The sequence below is a fragment of the Salmo salar genome, chromosome 05 (genome assembly GCF_965601325.2).
Source record: "Salmo salar chromosome 05, fSalSal1, whole genome shotgun sequence".
Classification (NCBI taxonomy): Eukaryota; Metazoa; Chordata; class Actinopteri; order Salmoniformes; family Salmonidae; genus Salmo; species Salmo salar.
In genome coordinates, this window is record NC_138295.1 from 50,257,950 (window position 1) to 50,274,782 (window position 16,833).

At 43.2% G+C, this 16,833-nt stretch overlaps 2 protein-coding genes across 5 annotated transcripts in view; both read right to left on the bottom strand.

The window, feature by feature from the left end:
* Positions 1–1,029: 1,029 nt before the first annotated feature.
* Positions 1,030–9,827, bottom strand: LOC106605025 (arginine/serine-rich protein PNISR). Of its 3 annotated transcripts, none has more exons than XM_014200246.3 (11): positions 9,706–9,827; positions 9,349–9,531; positions 8,756–9,000; positions 8,499–8,661; positions 8,038–8,231; positions 7,697–7,849; positions 4,530–4,629; positions 3,821–3,874; positions 3,132–3,317; positions 1,837–3,043; positions 1,030–1,365 (listed from the first exon to the last, which is right to left on the bottom strand). In XM_014200246.3, exons 1-11 carry the CDS (start codon positions 9,791–9,793, stop codon positions 1,335–1,337), a joined length of 2,604 nt encoding a protein of 867 aa, XP_014055721.1. In that variant the 5' UTR covers positions 9,794–9,827; the 3' UTR covers positions 1,030–1,334. The 3 variants fall into 3 exon arrangements, with proteins under 3 accessions (XP_014055721.1, XP_014055719.1, XP_014055718.1); XM_014200244.3 differs by having other exon boundaries at positions 1,837–3,040; positions 8,038–8,297; XM_014200243.3 differs by having other exon boundaries at positions 8,038–8,297.
* Positions 9,828–14,489: 4,662 nt separating this feature from the next.
* LOC106605026 (ubiquitin carboxyl-terminal hydrolase 45) overlaps positions 14,490–16,833 on the bottom strand; it is a 50,593-nt gene continuing 48,249 nt past the window's right edge. For both annotated transcript variants that reach the window (XM_014200249.3, XM_014200248.3), the window contains exon 18: positions 14,490–15,940. In XM_014200249.3, the coding sequence (XP_014055724.1) occupies positions 15,810–15,940 (131 nt within the window). In that variant the 3' untranslated portion in view covers positions 14,490–15,809. The remainder of the gene's footprint in view (positions 15,941–16,833) is intronic.

The window sequence follows — 16,833 nt, forward strand, 5'->3', positions numbered from 1 at the left end:
TGTATGAACAGGACGGCTGCATACGTACCCTTTGGACGGTAAGATTAAATCAGTCAATATCGCCATCTGCAGGCCTTCAGGCTAATATAACAATCTTGTGTTCTGCAGTTATATATTTCATACATAACATAAAGCTTAAATTGGACTGTGCCAGTAATATACTGAACCAAAATATAAACGCAACAATTAACTATTTTACTGAGCTACAGTTCATATAAGGAAATCAGTCAATTTAAATAAATTAGGCCCTAATCTATAGATTTCACATGACTGGCGAGGGGCGCAGCCATGTGTGGACCTGGAAGGGCACAGGCAAAAAGGCTGTATTAACATTCTCTGGCAACAGCTCTGGTGGACATTCCTGCAGTCAGCATGACAATTGTGCACTCCCTCAAAATGTAGACATCTGTGGCATTGTGTTGTGACAAAACTGCACATGTAAGAGTGGTCTTTTATTGTACTTAGCACAAGGTCCAGCTGTTTAATCAGCTTCTAGATATGCCACACCCGTCAGGTGGGTGAATTATCTTGGCAAAGGAGAAATGCTCATGAACAGGGATGTAAACAATATTGTGGACAAAATGAGAAAAGCTTTTATTTCGACTCATGGGACCAACACTTTACATGTTGTGCTTATTTTTGTTAAGTATATATAAAATATGGTGAATTTGTAGTGTTCATATAGCTGAACTAAAAATGTTTCCCTCTTTACCATTAGAATTTCTAAAAGACCATTCCAAATTATCAATATGAATTAAACACAATTAATAATGGCATGTTGTCAATTGCACTCAATCCAAATTACTGCAGGTTTAATGATAATAAAAAAGCAATGATTTGAAAGTCAGTTGCATACGTCAAACCTATTTTTTTTAAATAAATGCATCTACTCCACCAACAAATGAGTGACATTTAACACTTCAGTCATGCCTTTAGTGTGGTAAATAAATAGGGTTTCCCATGCAGTCCTGGATGAGTTTATCATCATCGGGGAACAGTTATACAGTAGACAAAGAAAATACCCAGAACAAGGGATCATTTCAGTTTTATTGGACAATTTACATTAATACGTTTATCCTGTTAAGCTTTTTAAAATGACACATCTTTCCAAGATTCTACTGACTACAAAGCCTCCGAGCTTTGCATGATAGAAGGCAAAAACCTAGCATTCAAAATGTCCTGTTTGCCGACTTGCACTTAAAAATCACATATTTACAAAGATAGAAGGTGGGGGGGGAGTGGAGAGTTCACCTACACCGTTGCCTCTATAATGAGACAAGCCTGTTAAACTCATGGAATTTAAATGTAAGTGCACAGATCAGGGAGCCCTGCGCTCAACGCCTGCGCCTGGCGGGAGACGTGGACCTGAAACAGAGATGCAAAGGGGAACATTAATGGTGCTGCACCACTCACACACACTCATGCAAAATGACACAGTCACACAGCCCCACTGGGGCCCTGTTAACATCAGCTCATCATGAGGACAATATATTGAATTGATTCCTGAATGAACTTGGTCACTCTCCTTTGGGAAGAACAGTTACTACATTCACACAAGGCACTCAAATGGATTGATATGCTGCACATGGCCAACAGGGGGCACTATGGAGACAGTGAGGAACAGAAACTTTGCTACAAATGGTTCCTTTTTTTTTTTTTAACACATCATGAAAATATCTATTATTTCTCTTTGTAAGGTAGCCTTGAGCCCTGACAGAAAACAAGGAAAGGTGTGCTAAAAAAATATTACTGGGCAGTAGGCCTCCAATACGACACGCACACAACAGAAACAACATGATACAACAGAAAAAGAGATGGTAAAAAATGGAATACTACCTTGATCGTGACTTAGACTTGTTTTTGCGGCTTGCCTTCTTACCAGACTTGTGAGATTTTTCCGTTGATCTTGAGCGACTACGTTTGGATTTCTTAGACTTCTTTTCCTTGCTAAGCTCGGGGGTGGGGGACCTGCTCGACTCCGAGTCGGAGTACCTCTTGCTAGATTTGGCAGAGCCCTTCTTGCTAGCCTTGCTACCCTGATGGGAGTGCTTGTCACCCTGAGGGTCTGTGTGATCGCTGCTCTCTTTGCTTTTCTTGGATTTGCCGTTGCTCTCCTCCGCCACCACATAGCTCACCTCCCTATCCCTCTCTTTCTCCTTCCCCCTCTCCTTTTCCTTCCCTTTCTCCTTTTCCCTCTCTTTGGCTTTCTGCTTCTTCCTATCTGACTCTTTCTCCTTCTCCTTCTTCTTCTCTTTCTCCTTCTTGTCGTGGCTGCCGCTCCGGTCTTTCTTCCTGTCCCTATCCTTGCTGGAGGCTTTCTGCTTGTGCTTGCTGCTGCGGCTGTCCCTGCGCTCCCTGCTCCTCTTCCTGTCTCTGTCCCTCTCCTTGTCCCTGCTCTTGCTGCGGCTGTGACTGTCCCTGCGCTCCCTACTCCTCTTCCGGTCTCTGTCCCTCTCCTTGTCCCTGCTCTTGCTGCGGCTGGCCCTGTCCTTGGACCTGCTCTTGCCTCCTCTGCTGACCCTTCGCTCTCGAGAGTGGCTACGGTTCCGGTGGCGGGTTAAGCGCTCTGCGCTGTGGTTCCGGCTGCCCTTCCTCCTCTCTCGGGCCTTGTCGACGCTGCGCTCCCCGTGACGTCTGTGGGAGCTGCGACTGTGGCTGCGCCGGCCACCACCGTGCGCCCTGTGTGAGGAGGAGCGGCTGCGCCTCCTCTTCCTCCGGGGTGAGGAGGAGCGCGAAGAGGAGCGTGAGGAGGCCGAGGATGATGAGAAGGAAGACGATTGGCTGCTGGCGCTGCTGGAGCTGGAATGGGAGCTGCTGCTGCGTCCGTTGCTGGGGGAACCGCTGGTGCCCCGCCCTGCGCCACGCTCCTTACCCCGGCCCGCCTGCCTGACCTCGCTGATAACCTCAGGCTCACTGCGGGATCTGCGTCTCTCTGCTGTGGGTTCCGCCTCCCTCTCTCTCACTTCCTGTTTGTTGAGGCTCTCTAACTGGCCCTCGTCATAATCCCCCCTCTCTCTGCTCACTCTGTCCAGCGCCATCTCTTCTGGGAGACACACAGAAAACAAACCATTTATGTTAAACTCAAAGACAACGTCACCACTGCTTATTGATATTGCATTTAGTTCCCTCACCACGTGCGTGCTGCGCCTCCTGCGCTTGTCTCTCCTGCAGCTCCCTCTCCTTGCGTCGGAAGGCGTCTATCTTCTCCCGGATACGGTGGTGCAGCTCCTCCTCGTCCGTGTCGGAGGACTCGGACGCCTGGGCGCTGTGCTCCTCCTCGTTCTCACTCAAGTCCGAGCCATAGTCGCCAAGTCCACCTGCCACAACAGAGCCCCCAGCTTTTTGAGCAAGACTGCAGCAACTAGCCATACACCCAACCAAGCTTCCCGTCAAAGACGCAGCCACTGTCTATGTTTAACTTAACTACACACTAGCAACCCACTGACACTCCACTTACTGTGAGATGGCATGCTCTTTAGTGTTCTGATAAGAAAATACTTAGTAAGGCTAAGACACTCAAACTGTGCTGTGAAGGGTTGCAAAATTTCAGAAACGTTCCCCAAATTCCCCGTTTTATCAGAAATGCCAGTAGAACAATTCCAGGTAGGAGGATTCCCTCAGACAGCTTATTCCCTTCCAACTGGAATAAAAAAATATATTTTTGGAAATGTTTGGGGAATTTTGCAACCCTAGCTGTGAGGTGGACCCTTCCCTTCGGCTGCCTCAGTCACTCTTCTGAGCTACTAAAGCAGTGAGGGGACAGGGGTTTGAGCTCTGATTCTTACCCCCCCCCGCCTGGAAGAAAAGAGGAGGAACTCACCAATGCCGATCAGAGAAGTCAGTGCACTTGACTGTGCCAGCTGTTTGGCAGGAGCTTTGATTCACATCAACAACAGGAACAACATGTTAAAACACATAGAGCCACCATAGAGACAGCCACCATAGAGAAGTCTCTAGAGAAGGGGGCACAGATAATGCACTATTCACAAGAGCGGTCTTTGGCCACATTTTCTTTTTTAAAAGAGACAAAACGGAGAGAAGAGAAGGGGTTAACAAACAACATCTGTCACACATTCAAAGTCAAGACAGTTGGAATGGGGGATCAGAACCACTCTGTACTAATGCACTAGTGTCAGATAAACAGGGACAAGTCACTTGAATCTGATCTATAGGTGAGCATTTGTTATAAAGTCAATGGGTTCAGAAACACAGTCATTCAGGAAGACCTTCAGGAGCAGGAACCAGGGAAAACAGTTTAGGTTACTGTTGTTTTGTTTTAAATACACCAGCTGCTCTGCTGTCTTTTTTTTACCAGGGACATGTTCTTTTTCTTCCGTTGCATTAGCAGAGAATGGTTGAAGATGCATATGATCGCATTTTGAAAATACTCCAAGTTTGCCAAACAATTACCCTGACTTACGGAGATGAATTGAGTGACGTTTTCAGACTATATAAAACAGGCTTAAACATGATGTCTTTGTGAAAGGCACAGATGATGCGTGGGCTCGAGGAGACGGGGGTAAGCAGACCTTTGGTGGCTTTGCGGTGAGTCTCTTTGGCCACAGTTTGGATCTCTTCATTGGTGACCTCCAGCAGGATTTCCGTCAGCAGAGTTTTAGTCACAATCATCTTTGGAGAGAAATGTGAGAAAAGGCTCTGACATGAGTTAATGTTAATCATTTGTTTGTCAAGAGGGCTATTTTTGCAGTCTTGAATAGGATGGTTCTTATATAGTGAACAGGACCACCAATTTCAGAGCTGCCATTTGAGCATCAGGGCTCTACAACATAACAGAAAAAAATGTATAACAAAAGACAACCTCGTAAGGCTGGGCGATATGGCCAAAAAATTATAGATTTTTTTTTTCAAACTTATAAAAATTCCCTATCTTAGGTCAGTTAGAATCACCACTTTATTTTAAGAATGTGAAATGTCAGAATAATTGTAGAGAGAATGATTTATTTCAGCTTTAAATTTCTTTCATCACATTCCCAGTGGGTCAGAAGTTTACATACACTCAATTAGTATTTGGTAGCATTGCTTTTAAATTGTTTAACTTGGGTCAAACGTTTCAGGTAGCCTTCCACAAGCTTCCCACAATAAGTTGGGTGAATTTTGGCCCATTCCTCCTGACAGAGCTTCTGTAACTGAGTCAGGTTTGTAGGCCTTTTTCAGTTCTGCCCACAAATATTCTATAGGATTGAGGTCAGGGCTTTGTGATGGCCACTCCAAAACCTTAACTTTGTTGTCCTTAAGCCATTTTGCCACAACTTTGGAAGTATGCTTGGGGTAATTGCCCATTTGGAAGACCCATTTGCGACCAAGCTTCTGCTTCCTGACTTATGTCTTGAGATGTTGCTTCAATATATCTACAGAATTTTCCTCCTCATGATGCCATCTATTTTGTGAAGAGCACCAGTCCCTCCTGCAGCAAAGCACCCCCACAACATGATGCTGCCACCCCCATGCTTCACGGTTGGGACGGTGTTTTTCGGCTTGCAAGCCTCCCCCCTTTTCCTCCAAACATAACGATGGTCATTATGGCCAAACAGTTCTATTTTTGTTTCATCAGACCAGAGGACATTTCTCCAAAAAGTATGATCTTTGTCCCCATGTGCAGTTGCAAACCGTAGTCTGGCTTTTTTATGGCGGTTTTGGACCAGTGGCTTCTTGCTGAGCGGCCTTTCAGGTTATGTCGATATAGGACTCGTTTTAGTGTGGATATAGATACTTTTGTACCCGTTTCCTCCAGCATCTTCACAAGGTCCTTTGCTGTTGTTCTGGGATTGAGTTGCACTTTTCGCAAAGAATGTTCATCTCTTGGAGACAGAACACGTCTCCTTCCTGAGCGGTATGACGGCTGCGTGGTCCCATGGTGTTTATACTTGCGTTCTATTGCTTGTACAGATGAACGTGGTACCTTCAGGTGTTTGGAAATTGCTCCCAATGATGAACCAGACTTGTGGAGGTCTACAAAAAAAATTCGGAGGTCTTGGCTGATTTCTTTTGATTTTCCCATGATGTCAAGCAAAGAGGAGCTGAGTTTGAAGGTATGCCTTGAAATACATCCACAGGTACACCTCCAATTGACTCAAATGATGTCAATTAGCCTATCAGAAGCTTCTAAAGCCATGACACAATTTTCTGTAATTTTCCAAACTGTTTAAAGGCACAGTCAACTTAGTGTATGTAAACTTCTGACCCACTGGAATCGTGATACAGTGAATTATAAGTGAAATAATCTGTCTGTAAACAATTGTTGGGAAAATTACTTGTGTCATGCACAAAGTAGATGTCCTAACCGACTTGCCAAAACTATAGTTTGTTAACAAGAAATGTGTGGAGTGGTTGAAAAACGAGTTTTCATGACTCCAACCTAAGTGTATGTAAACCTCCGACTTCAACTGTACATCTAGTTGGTTTTTGTTTTCCCCAAATAAACTTTGTTGCACAATTAAAGGTCCAATACATTGATCTAATGAATTCATGGCTTGTGAAATTATACCTAGGCTAAATGTAAGCCTTCCACAACCCACTAATAATTTAAATATTTTATCAAGCGATTAACTTGCTTTTTTTGCAATAATAACTGATCTGGCGTTCAAGTCTGTCTATTAAAATGTCATTATTGTTACAAATTTAACCAGAACCATGCATAATGCACATTCACTAAAAATGACTAACTTCTTGTAGCAGGCATTATAGAAAATGAACGCAGGTCTCAAAGAATCTCTCAAGCACAAGCCCACGTGCTAGTGAGTAGCTAGCGCATCTTTCTATTTCAAGGTCACTTGGATCTATTTTCTAGCTAACAAGGCAGAACAGTTGAATTGCTATAAACACACTTCTGTCAGTCTCCAAATGTTTGAACAGCGTGCTAGCCTGTCCATTTTGTTCAGAATGGCATACCTTATTTCTCAGAATGAGAACAAATTGCCAATTCCTTATATAACTAGTGTTTTATGCTTATTGCAAATGTATAAAACACAGACCAATGTATATAATGGTATTTGGCTAAAATGTTGCTAGTGAAACCGCAATGCCATGCCTACATACTGAGCATTAATTTTCCTAAATTTTCCATTTTAGTAGTGTGTGCTCTACATGCAATTTGAGGAGTTGAGACATAAAAAGGATATTGTTAAATAGGTTACATTATTTTACTGTAATAAAGAAGTTATCAATGTGTTTCGTTGTCCATATGACCGATTCTGTTAGACCAAACCTCAAATAGTAAGTTGAAACTGCTTGTAAGAGGAAGAAGTGACCTCTCATCTTTGTTGTTGTGAGTGGCTGGCGGAGGGGCTTGGTGTGTGTGTGTGTGCAAACACAGAGGAAGATGCAAAGTGAGAGGTTTCGCTCTCGCCAAAATCTGTCCAAAATCAGCCCAATGCGTTACTATGGGCTTATTTTAGACATAAGCTTGTCGCATGCCTTCCCGCCCTTGGGACGATTCCCATTGTTAGGGAGGAGACATGAGCATCTCGTCATTATATACAGATCTCTGGTGTAAATGGGAAGGTGCACACAGCAGAGAAGGAGCAAAAGAGACGAGACCAAAAAGAAGAAGATACAAAAAAGTAGATTCTTGCGATACAGGCACTTAGAATATTGCGCAAGAACATTCATTCTAATTCGATATATCGCCCAGCCCTACCCCAATGTGTCAGAATGGTAGCTGTAAGCCAAAACTAACCAGCTGGAAATCTCTCTCCTCCTCGGTCATCTCTGGTTCGCTCTGGTCCTCCAGGGGAGGTGACGGGCTCCTGCTGGCAAGCTCCTGCTTCCTGGTCAGGACCCGGTCCTCATCTTCCCTCTCCTCTTCGTCACCCTCTTCATCATCACTGTCCTATTACAGGGGAGGGAAAGGGGTGGTAGGTCAGATATACAAAGACACGACAACAGGACCTCCTGAAAGCTCACCAGTGTCACAGTTTTACAGGAATATAATGAAATTATTTTGGGGATTTTTCAACTCATTGTTCATAAGGTTAATGGGATTCATGAAGTCATGGAAACAAAACAATTGATGCTTACAAATTTACTCTTGCGGGGTAAACGAGGCCCATCGCCTCCCTCGTCCACTGTGTCGCTCTCTTTGTCTTCATCTTTAGCCATTTCGGCACGCTGTTTCTCCATGCGCTCCTTCTCCAGCTTCTTCTGTTTCTCCCTGTCCATCTTCTCCAGGCCCTCTCGGATCCAGGCCGGCAGGGTGCGCCTCTTCACCGCATCTGAGAGGAGAGCCAGGTCATTGGATGCTGTGTGTGTGTGTCTGTTTTCCTGCGTGCCTGGGAAAGCTAATTAAGAAAAGTAGAGAGCAACACTGAGATACAAAACATGGTGAGATACAACATTTTGGATGGTGTGGGTATGAACGGCAAGAGAGTTGAAGCAAGCCTGTGCCTCTGTTACAGCAGTAAGTGTCCAAGGATGAAATCCTGATCACCACCCATTTAATGAAGATGTTTTTGTACCAAAGTGTTGGTGAAGATGCTCACCGAGGGCAGCAGCAGGAGCATCTTGTTTGGGGATCTGGATGGGGGATCTCTGGCGGTCCCTAAAGCCTGGGGGCCTGTCCCGTCTGTTCTGTGGGGGACCCTGCTGCCAGTATGGAGGGTGGAACCCTGTGGGAGTGGGGCCGTAGGTGGCAGCCGCCCCGTGCTACAGAGAGCGAGACAATGAGAAATGAGGACCATCCAAACAAGTTGAATGACAGAGCAGCCATGGAACTCTACTGTAAGTGTGTGGTGTGTACCTGATAATCAAACTGGTTTATGGCCATTGGGGTCATGGCGTAGTTGTCGGGCTGACCCCCGAAGCCGTGGCTGTTCTGGGGGAAGACCCTGTGGTGGCCTTCAGAGAACTCCAGACTGTCCTGGCTGTTGCTGTCCTCCGAGGGAGCCACCACATCCATAGGTCCAGTCCCCATGGGTCCTGTTCCTGGGGGGATCCACGCCTGGTCTATGGGAGGAGGAGGGGGCTGACCGTGCATCCCCCATTCTGTAAACAACACATGTGCATTGTTAATTAGGATCTATAAGCCCACCACAAGAGACCATTCAAAAATCAAAACGTACACTTGCAGTCATGCTATTCAACATTAAACTACTGGACTGCAGGGGAACTAAGTTGATTGGGACACAGCTATGTTAATGTGGTGGATGTGAAATTCGCCCATAACAAGTTTGTTGGAGTACATCGGTAACATCACACCTTCCCTGAGAAATAAAGACAAATTATGTACAGACTGAGTATAGCAAGCATGATGGTCTTGCAACGTGAGAAAACAGATCACGGACATAAGCCTTACATATTCTCCATCCCCAGAAAATGATGTTTAGAGTTTACCAGGTTGCCACATTCTGCCAAAATTGTTGTCACCCTGGAAGGAGCCATGGTTATTGGGCATCACAGGATCCATGCCAGGGATGTCCTGTCCATTAGGATGAATGTTCTGCTGGTCTACTGTAGGGCCTGTAGACTCTTTCTGAGCAATCCAGGCCTGGGCCAGTGCTGCCCAGTCCACTTGGCCTGCACAACACAGAAAGACAACAAGAGAAGCATTGCTTGGGGTGTCATTTTGTAAAATTGTAAATAACGCAATGATTGAGCTGTCATTCTGCAGGATCAAAGCAATGTTACACCAATCTAATCTTGGATCATTTCCACTTGAACAGCTCCATGCATACAGGTGATGTCACCCACTTGGATCTTGCTGGTGCTGGAAGGACTGCATCCACTGCTGCTGGTTCATTGGCCATTGTGGCCAGGGCTGTCCACCCTGGTCCCACATCTCTCACCCTGTAGTTCCTACGCCTGGAGCCTGCCTATGTGGGACAGAAGCATGATTTGACAGTACTGTGAGTGAATAATGATATTCTCAATGTGAACTGTACTTATCATGATGAATAGCCGGGGTAGGACGTCATTGTAAAATATGAATTTGTTCTTAACCTGCTTAGTTAAATAAATAGAAATACATGTGTTAGCAAGCTAGTTATGTAGCCAGCGGCTGATTAGAAATCAGAACCGCTATAAATGGCTTCAAACAAGTAACGTTAGTTTGATATCGATGCAGATGCTTTTTATTGACAGTGCAGAAACCAGCTAAGCTAAATTGCTAACCTTGATAGCTAATTGAGATCTGCGTAATTGTGGCTAGCTGGTTACCTAGCGGGAGTTAGGGGCATGAACGTTCGTTAGCTAAGTTAGCTCAGCTGGCTGTGGATGTTTGCTGGGTGGCACTAGCTAGCGAACGTTTGCACTTCATGCTACAAATGTATTTAATTTACATTGCATGCACTTAATTTGTGATATCTATGTAGATACAATTATAAAGCGAGCATGTTTATCTAAACTATTGTGCATCACTCGTCTGCTTCTTCAGTCAATGTTTTCCAAATTCCCCGGGCTCGGTGCGAAATGAAACTGACTAACGTTAGCCAGCTAACACGTAGCTAGCTAGCGTCAGCTTGCTTGTTTTCAAGATTTGTGTTGGAAAGTAAAAACATTGCTAGCTATAGTTTGGAATAATGCTTCAAAGAACAGCAGCTAACATAATCTACTGTAGCATCAGGAGAATGGACACAAACTAAACATCATAACACGCTTGAGCGATTCCCACCTCTCCAACTTGGTTCTTCTTCACCGTCGAGCACTCAAAATGGCTACGACCTGGAAGTAGTCTGGCTGGCAGCCACAGAGGCAACTCTCGTCACAAACCATTGTGGGCTCTATGGGGCCAAAAGTAGGCCTACTGATAGTAAATTAGGGCCAAAGATCATAAAAAAGTGACAAATCAATCAACTTAACCCTCCTGCTGTGTCCGGTCGAATTGGACCGATTTACAAGTTTTCTCTCTGAAAAATGTAGTTCATTTAATCTGATTGTCATAAGGTTCCATGACTTTGTCCACACAGGACATCTGAACACACCAAATACATTTGGATGATTTTCATTACATTTTGAGGGTTAATCACCGGTCATTAGAAATGAATGGGTGAGACTACAATTAGTGTATAAAATTGAGTTCACGCGCATGCCCATTTATCAGATGGACACACTTCCACTCCCAGACCCCCACATGCATGTGTGTTTGATCACATATACACCTCACTCCCCTTCTTGGCTTCCACGGGAACCTTTCCCCCACGGGCACGGGAACCTTTCCCCCACGGGAACCACACCTGTTGGCATTCTCACAAACAATTGCAACATTATTTCAATAATATATAGAACTTTTCTAGCAGCTCTGGTATATAAAGCTTTTTTGAAGCCTTGCTCACAATTCATTCTGTGGCAGCACAATGACCAAATGATATACTATATGTGAGGCTCTTGATCATATCTTTGATCATGACACTGGTGAGGAGGAGAGAGTCCTTGTTAAACTTTGACACAAAGTAGTCTGTGATAAATAGAACAATATGTTTCATCTGAGTATTTGTTATTGTCAAAATAATCCATAAATTATGCTTTTTTTTACTCAAAAACAAGTTGTATGAGCTCAGGTCAATGAGGCCTATAGGCCATAAACAGCAAATAGAAGTTCAAAATGTGTAATATTCACAATAACTTAAGTTGATAAAAAGATCGAACACAACATTAGGTGATAATATATGTATTGTTATGGATTTATAATCAGCTATAATGGGGCGGTGATTTTGGACTGGGAACACAGAATTAATTAACATGAAACAAACACAACAGGAGGGTTAAAACAATTCTGCAGAAATGATGTAATGTAATTCTTCTGGTACATATTACAGGCTATTTCCAAGTAACAATTTGTCACAAATTGAAATTTCATTTCATGACCTTTCAGAACCACTTGAAACTAATTTTGAAATGAACCAGGATTTATTTTTTAAAGCAATTTATAGAGGTAATTCTGATATGTACCCTAGACTCAAGGTCAAAGTTCTGTTGACCTGAACATTCTGAAAATGTGTCTGATGGATAGCTGGGAATCTAAGCTTTCCAATGATATTGGATGAAAGGGTATACGTGAGCAATAACTTGTATACTACCATTGTTTGTCATAGGGTAAAATGTTAAATGTTTCTCTGCCATTCGCCTATCAGATTTGCCACCAATCCTGTTAAAGGTCCCCCACCACACACATCCCTGGGTCGCTCCTCTTTTCAGTTCGCTGCAGCTAGCGACTGGAACAAGCTACAAAAAAAACACTCAAACTGGACAGTTTTTATCTCCATCTCTTCATTCAAAGACTCCATCATGGACACTTTTACTGACAGTTGAGGCTGCTTCATGTGATGTATTGTTGCGTCTGCCTTCTTGCCTTTGTCTGTGCCTAATAATGTTTGTACCATGTTTTATGCTGCGTTGTCATGTGTTGCTGCCATGCTGTTGTTTTTGGTCTCTCTTTATGTAGTGTTGTCGTGATGTGTGTTTTGTCCTATTATTTTTAATCCCAGCCCCCGTCCCCACAGGAGGCCTTTTGGTAGGCCATCATTGTAAATAAGAATTTGTTCTTAACTGGCTTGCCTAGTTAAATCAAATAAAATTGTCTCATCGTTTTATAAAGAATGACATGAAAATATTATTTTTTATGTTTCTTTCATTAGATTTGTACACAGTGAATCGTCTTAAAGTGGAGAAATGAAAGAAAAGATGGAGAGATGAAAGAGTGACAACACAGAGAAAGCTCCCATTGTTGCACTGCTATCACACATTTCCAGCTCTGGGGACATAGACCTTTCAAGAAAATCACTATGAGACATCGTCACCCCAAGTGAGCCTGAAGGTCCTAATTTGGGGGTCTGGCTCATGGACAAAAACAACTGATTTTATTTGAAATGTCCAAACATTACATTAGAACATTTTGTATATTGTTAAACAATGTAATGTAATCTATTTTCAAGGGGAATTGTTTTGATAAAATATTTCATCAGTTGTTTGTAAGATGAGACATGCATTGCTTGGCAAGAACATTAAAGGAATAAAAAAATAACTTCATTTATCAATAATTATTGCATGAATATTTTTGGGGACCTGAACTTATTTAGCAATATTTAGCAAGCAGCTGGGTACAAGGGGGTCTAGAAATACGAATACAAATACATCCATAGCGTAATTATATGGACATACAGTTAGAATAGAACCTCCCCATTCAGTTCCCTGTTTCGGTAGTGCACCCAAATAGAGAGCATGACCAGAGGGGAAAGAGCCCAGTCAGCCCCGGCGGACACAGGATGTCAATTAAGGCTATAGGCATGATCTTTATCAACGAGAGAGTCAATGCCACTGGAAAGTATATATATATATTTTTTCTTACAGGTTAGATGGAAGTCATATTATACAATCTGTGTGTCTACCCTCTTTCCGTAGGCCTAAGCTATTGCATTCGAGACAAGGTCATTTTTATTGATCTCAGTCAAGATCTGTAGCCTGTCATTTCTGTAATTTTTGTGGTTGGCTATTAAAAAGATGGATGTTTTCCTACTGCACGCGGTCCTGTTCAGTTCCAATGGCAAACAGCTGTCTGTATCCAGTGCATGCAGCCATCTGGTGGACTGTCTGGGACAGAGCACATCGGCTCTATCCGAAAATCCCCTATCTTCAATTGATTGAATTCCGTCCAGTATTGTGATTCTGTCTTAAAACCTCTGAAGTAAACATTTGAAACACAAGACGGCAACAAGTCAAGACAATAACGCTATAGACTAAAATAAACACCCATGTACTGTAGGTCACCTAACACAGATGCTGACAGAGAACATGGTTCTCAGAAACAAAACTCTTGGTATCATGTGACCAGTGCCCTGAAGGCAATACACTTCCAAGCTTGAATGGGACACACTTCTATTTCTGCCACGCAGGCCTTCCATGACAGTGACTAAATGTTACGCTGAGCCTGAGCACTGTCCCTTTGTATTGTACTGTTGTAAGAGATGAACACTGCAGCGGTCCCTTGTCACTGGTTTCCATGACCACCGTGACAGAGGACGAGGCCCTTTCATTAACTGAGATTAAAATCATATCTCATCCTTCAAGAGAATGTCCCCAAGCGAGGGCCCCTGCTTTTAAAAATACATTTTAAAAAAGTGCTGTGTTGTTGGTGGGTGGCTTGACACTCGGTTTTAATGTTTTAACAGCGTGATTGGGATGTCACAGTGTATGGGACCAGGAGGGTGGACGATGGGATACTTTTAGACGTTGCCCTTTTCCTGATTCCACACCCACCTCCTCTTCACCAGCTCACGACATGTTTCTCAAACAGCGCTGCTTTGCACCCGTCACGGCACATCGCCACCACCGACAGAGTGAATATGGCACTATGGGATTCACTGTGACAGCCCCTGACTAATGGTCGGCACCGTCTTCACACAGTAAAGAGGGATGATACAAATTCCAGTGCAAAAACAACAGCCATACTCATCCACTATCAAGTACTTTCCTTTGGGGGGAAAAAAGAGAGGATTCAAACATCCATCCAAAATAAGAACATGTAAGCTGAGCCTTGTTGGTTTCCCATTTCAAAAATTAGATTTATTCTCTTCGATATATATGATTTCACATAACCCAACGGTGTACCGAGTTCCTTATTGAAATCGAATGACATTTTCAGAAGGAAAAGAACGCCTGAAGAATAACACTGTAGCCTGAGGCACCATATCTATATATGGTTTAGTATTGTGGTAATACACCAAATTCTCATGGTTTTGCATATACATTTCACACAAGCTGTCTGTAAGCAAATATGTGTTCACCGTAATTATTTGTTCTTAACATGCAGAAGCGTTATAATCCTAGAGTGTAGGCACTGAGTATTTATTTGTTTTGAAAGAAATGAATCAAACCCTATCTTTACTTATAGTAATCCTTCACTTGACCAGAATAATTTGGCAGTGTCCCAACAACCGCCAGATAAAATATCTCCATTTCATTCCCCCCCCCCAAAATATTTGCAGAACGATTAACATAAATGGTGAGACACATTTGAATCTCAAGATTGATCAACACATTCACTGCCTTTAGTTTAACTACAGCAGAATATATGGGATAAAAAGACTAATGAAATGAAAACGACTTTATTGTCCGGCGAGCTGGTAATCATATGTAGCAATGTCCCTTTGTTAAACATCACAATGTGTTTGTATCCGTGTGGTTAGAGATTTAAATATGCACACGGGTGCACAACCATAGAAATAGAATTGAAAAAAAACCAGTGCCGACCAACACAGTAATGTATTGGTCTGAAACACACTCGGATGGCCTGCCACATTATGGACCTCTCCTTTCAGGAATAGTTTGAGATCACATTCTTTTGGCACTTAAGTCTTTTGTGTATGTTTTCCATCATTTTATATTATTTCTTTTACCAAAAACTCTTTGGCAATCACCATTTAATGATAGTCACACATTCGCATGTTCTACAAAAAATACAATTCGTATTCACCACAGCAGGCTGTAAAATATAAATAACATAGCATTTTTTTCTGTATAATTTGTGCTAATTAAACATACTATTCTGCCACTCTCTCGCTTTCTCACTCAGTCTCTTTCCCCTACAGAAGTATGAGCAACTGTATGGGGACGTTCAGTAAGTGGACCGAGACACGAACAGTGTGGTAACCCTTCAATGCTGAGCAGTCCAGTATACATCAATGTAATGCATGTCCCTGATGGCCTACAAGTCCCATCATGTAGTGCGTGCCATGTTTCATGCCCTTGGGAGTCAAAGTTTAGAGAGAGGTATACCCAAAGCAGGTCTCTCTCTTTTTTCCCCCCTCTTCCCCGGTCTCCTGAGAGACCAATGATTGTTGGGTAGCTCCGTGCTCTGGCAGTCACAGCATCTCCTCGTAGAACAGCAGGTAGGCTTGAGAGTTGAGGACCCTGGATTCTGGTACCGTCTGGACATTGGTGTCACTTACATACACCCATTGACCCTGTGCAGCACTGCTTGCTTCCCTTGGACCTGAAACACAGTAAGGGTCTTTGGTTAATGGGAAGAGATGGAGATTTTCTAGGAGCCATTACTGTGAGAAACCAATGACTGTTGCTAGCTTACCACTGAAACGGTGACAGAATGAGGAGCAGCATGGACAAAGATGTTCATAGCAACACTGGTATGTAGGTAAGACAATTAAATTAGACCAAGCACATTTCATAATTATAACAACACTACACTTAGTGTTTGTGCTAAGTCTATTTTAAACTTAAACTGTACGGACATTAGGTTTTTAGCCTGATCTACAGGATCCCGGCGCATTTTTGAAAATCGTAGGAAATCGGAGCAAACCGTAGTAAAACGTAACACCACAGTCCATAAAGTGTAAGCACATACTCGATTTACGGTTGATGGCTCTCAAGGGCACTTACGGTGTCCCGATAATTTTCAAATATATTCGGCCGTAAAATCAGCCATTACCGCCAAGTGCGAGTTTTCTAATTGTACAGCCGTTAAGGCCGCCAGGTGTACACTACGATTTGGCTGGACTGAATTGTTAAACGTGAGAGGTTCTCTGATGGTTAGAGCCCGTAGACCGGGCAAAAGTCGTGTAGTGTATTTCAGCCTTTACCTGACGGAAGGCAAGGTGAGGAAAACATGTATTGAAGCAAAAGAGAAAAGGAAAAGCAGTGAGAAGAAAATGAGAGGAAAAAAAGATGAGCGTTGTAAGAAGGGATGTGTTAACGTGAGGAGATGGATGGTGGACGACAGCGGTGGTTACTGAGGTCCTTTTGACCTCTCTACGGTGGCTCACCAACGCTGCCAAGACAATGTCACCTCAAGTTCTATACTAGTTAATTACCAGCGAGGACAACTACTCACACAGACCTCTGTCACAAAGACATTTTCATTAGAGTTGA

Coding starts and splice junctions, on each gene's coding strand:
- LOC106605025 (XM_014200243.3), bottom strand. CDS start 9,793: ATGTGGGACCAGGGTGGACAGCCCTGGCCACAATGGCCAATGAACCAG. Junction 3,318..3,820: donor GACTTCTCTGATCGGCATTG/GTGAGTTCCTCC, acceptor CTGTTGTGGCAG/GTGGACTTGGCGACTATGGC. Junction 3,044..3,131: donor GGAGGCGCAGCACGCACGTG/GTGAGGGAACTA, acceptor TGTGTCTCCCAG/AAGAGATGGCGCTGGACAGA.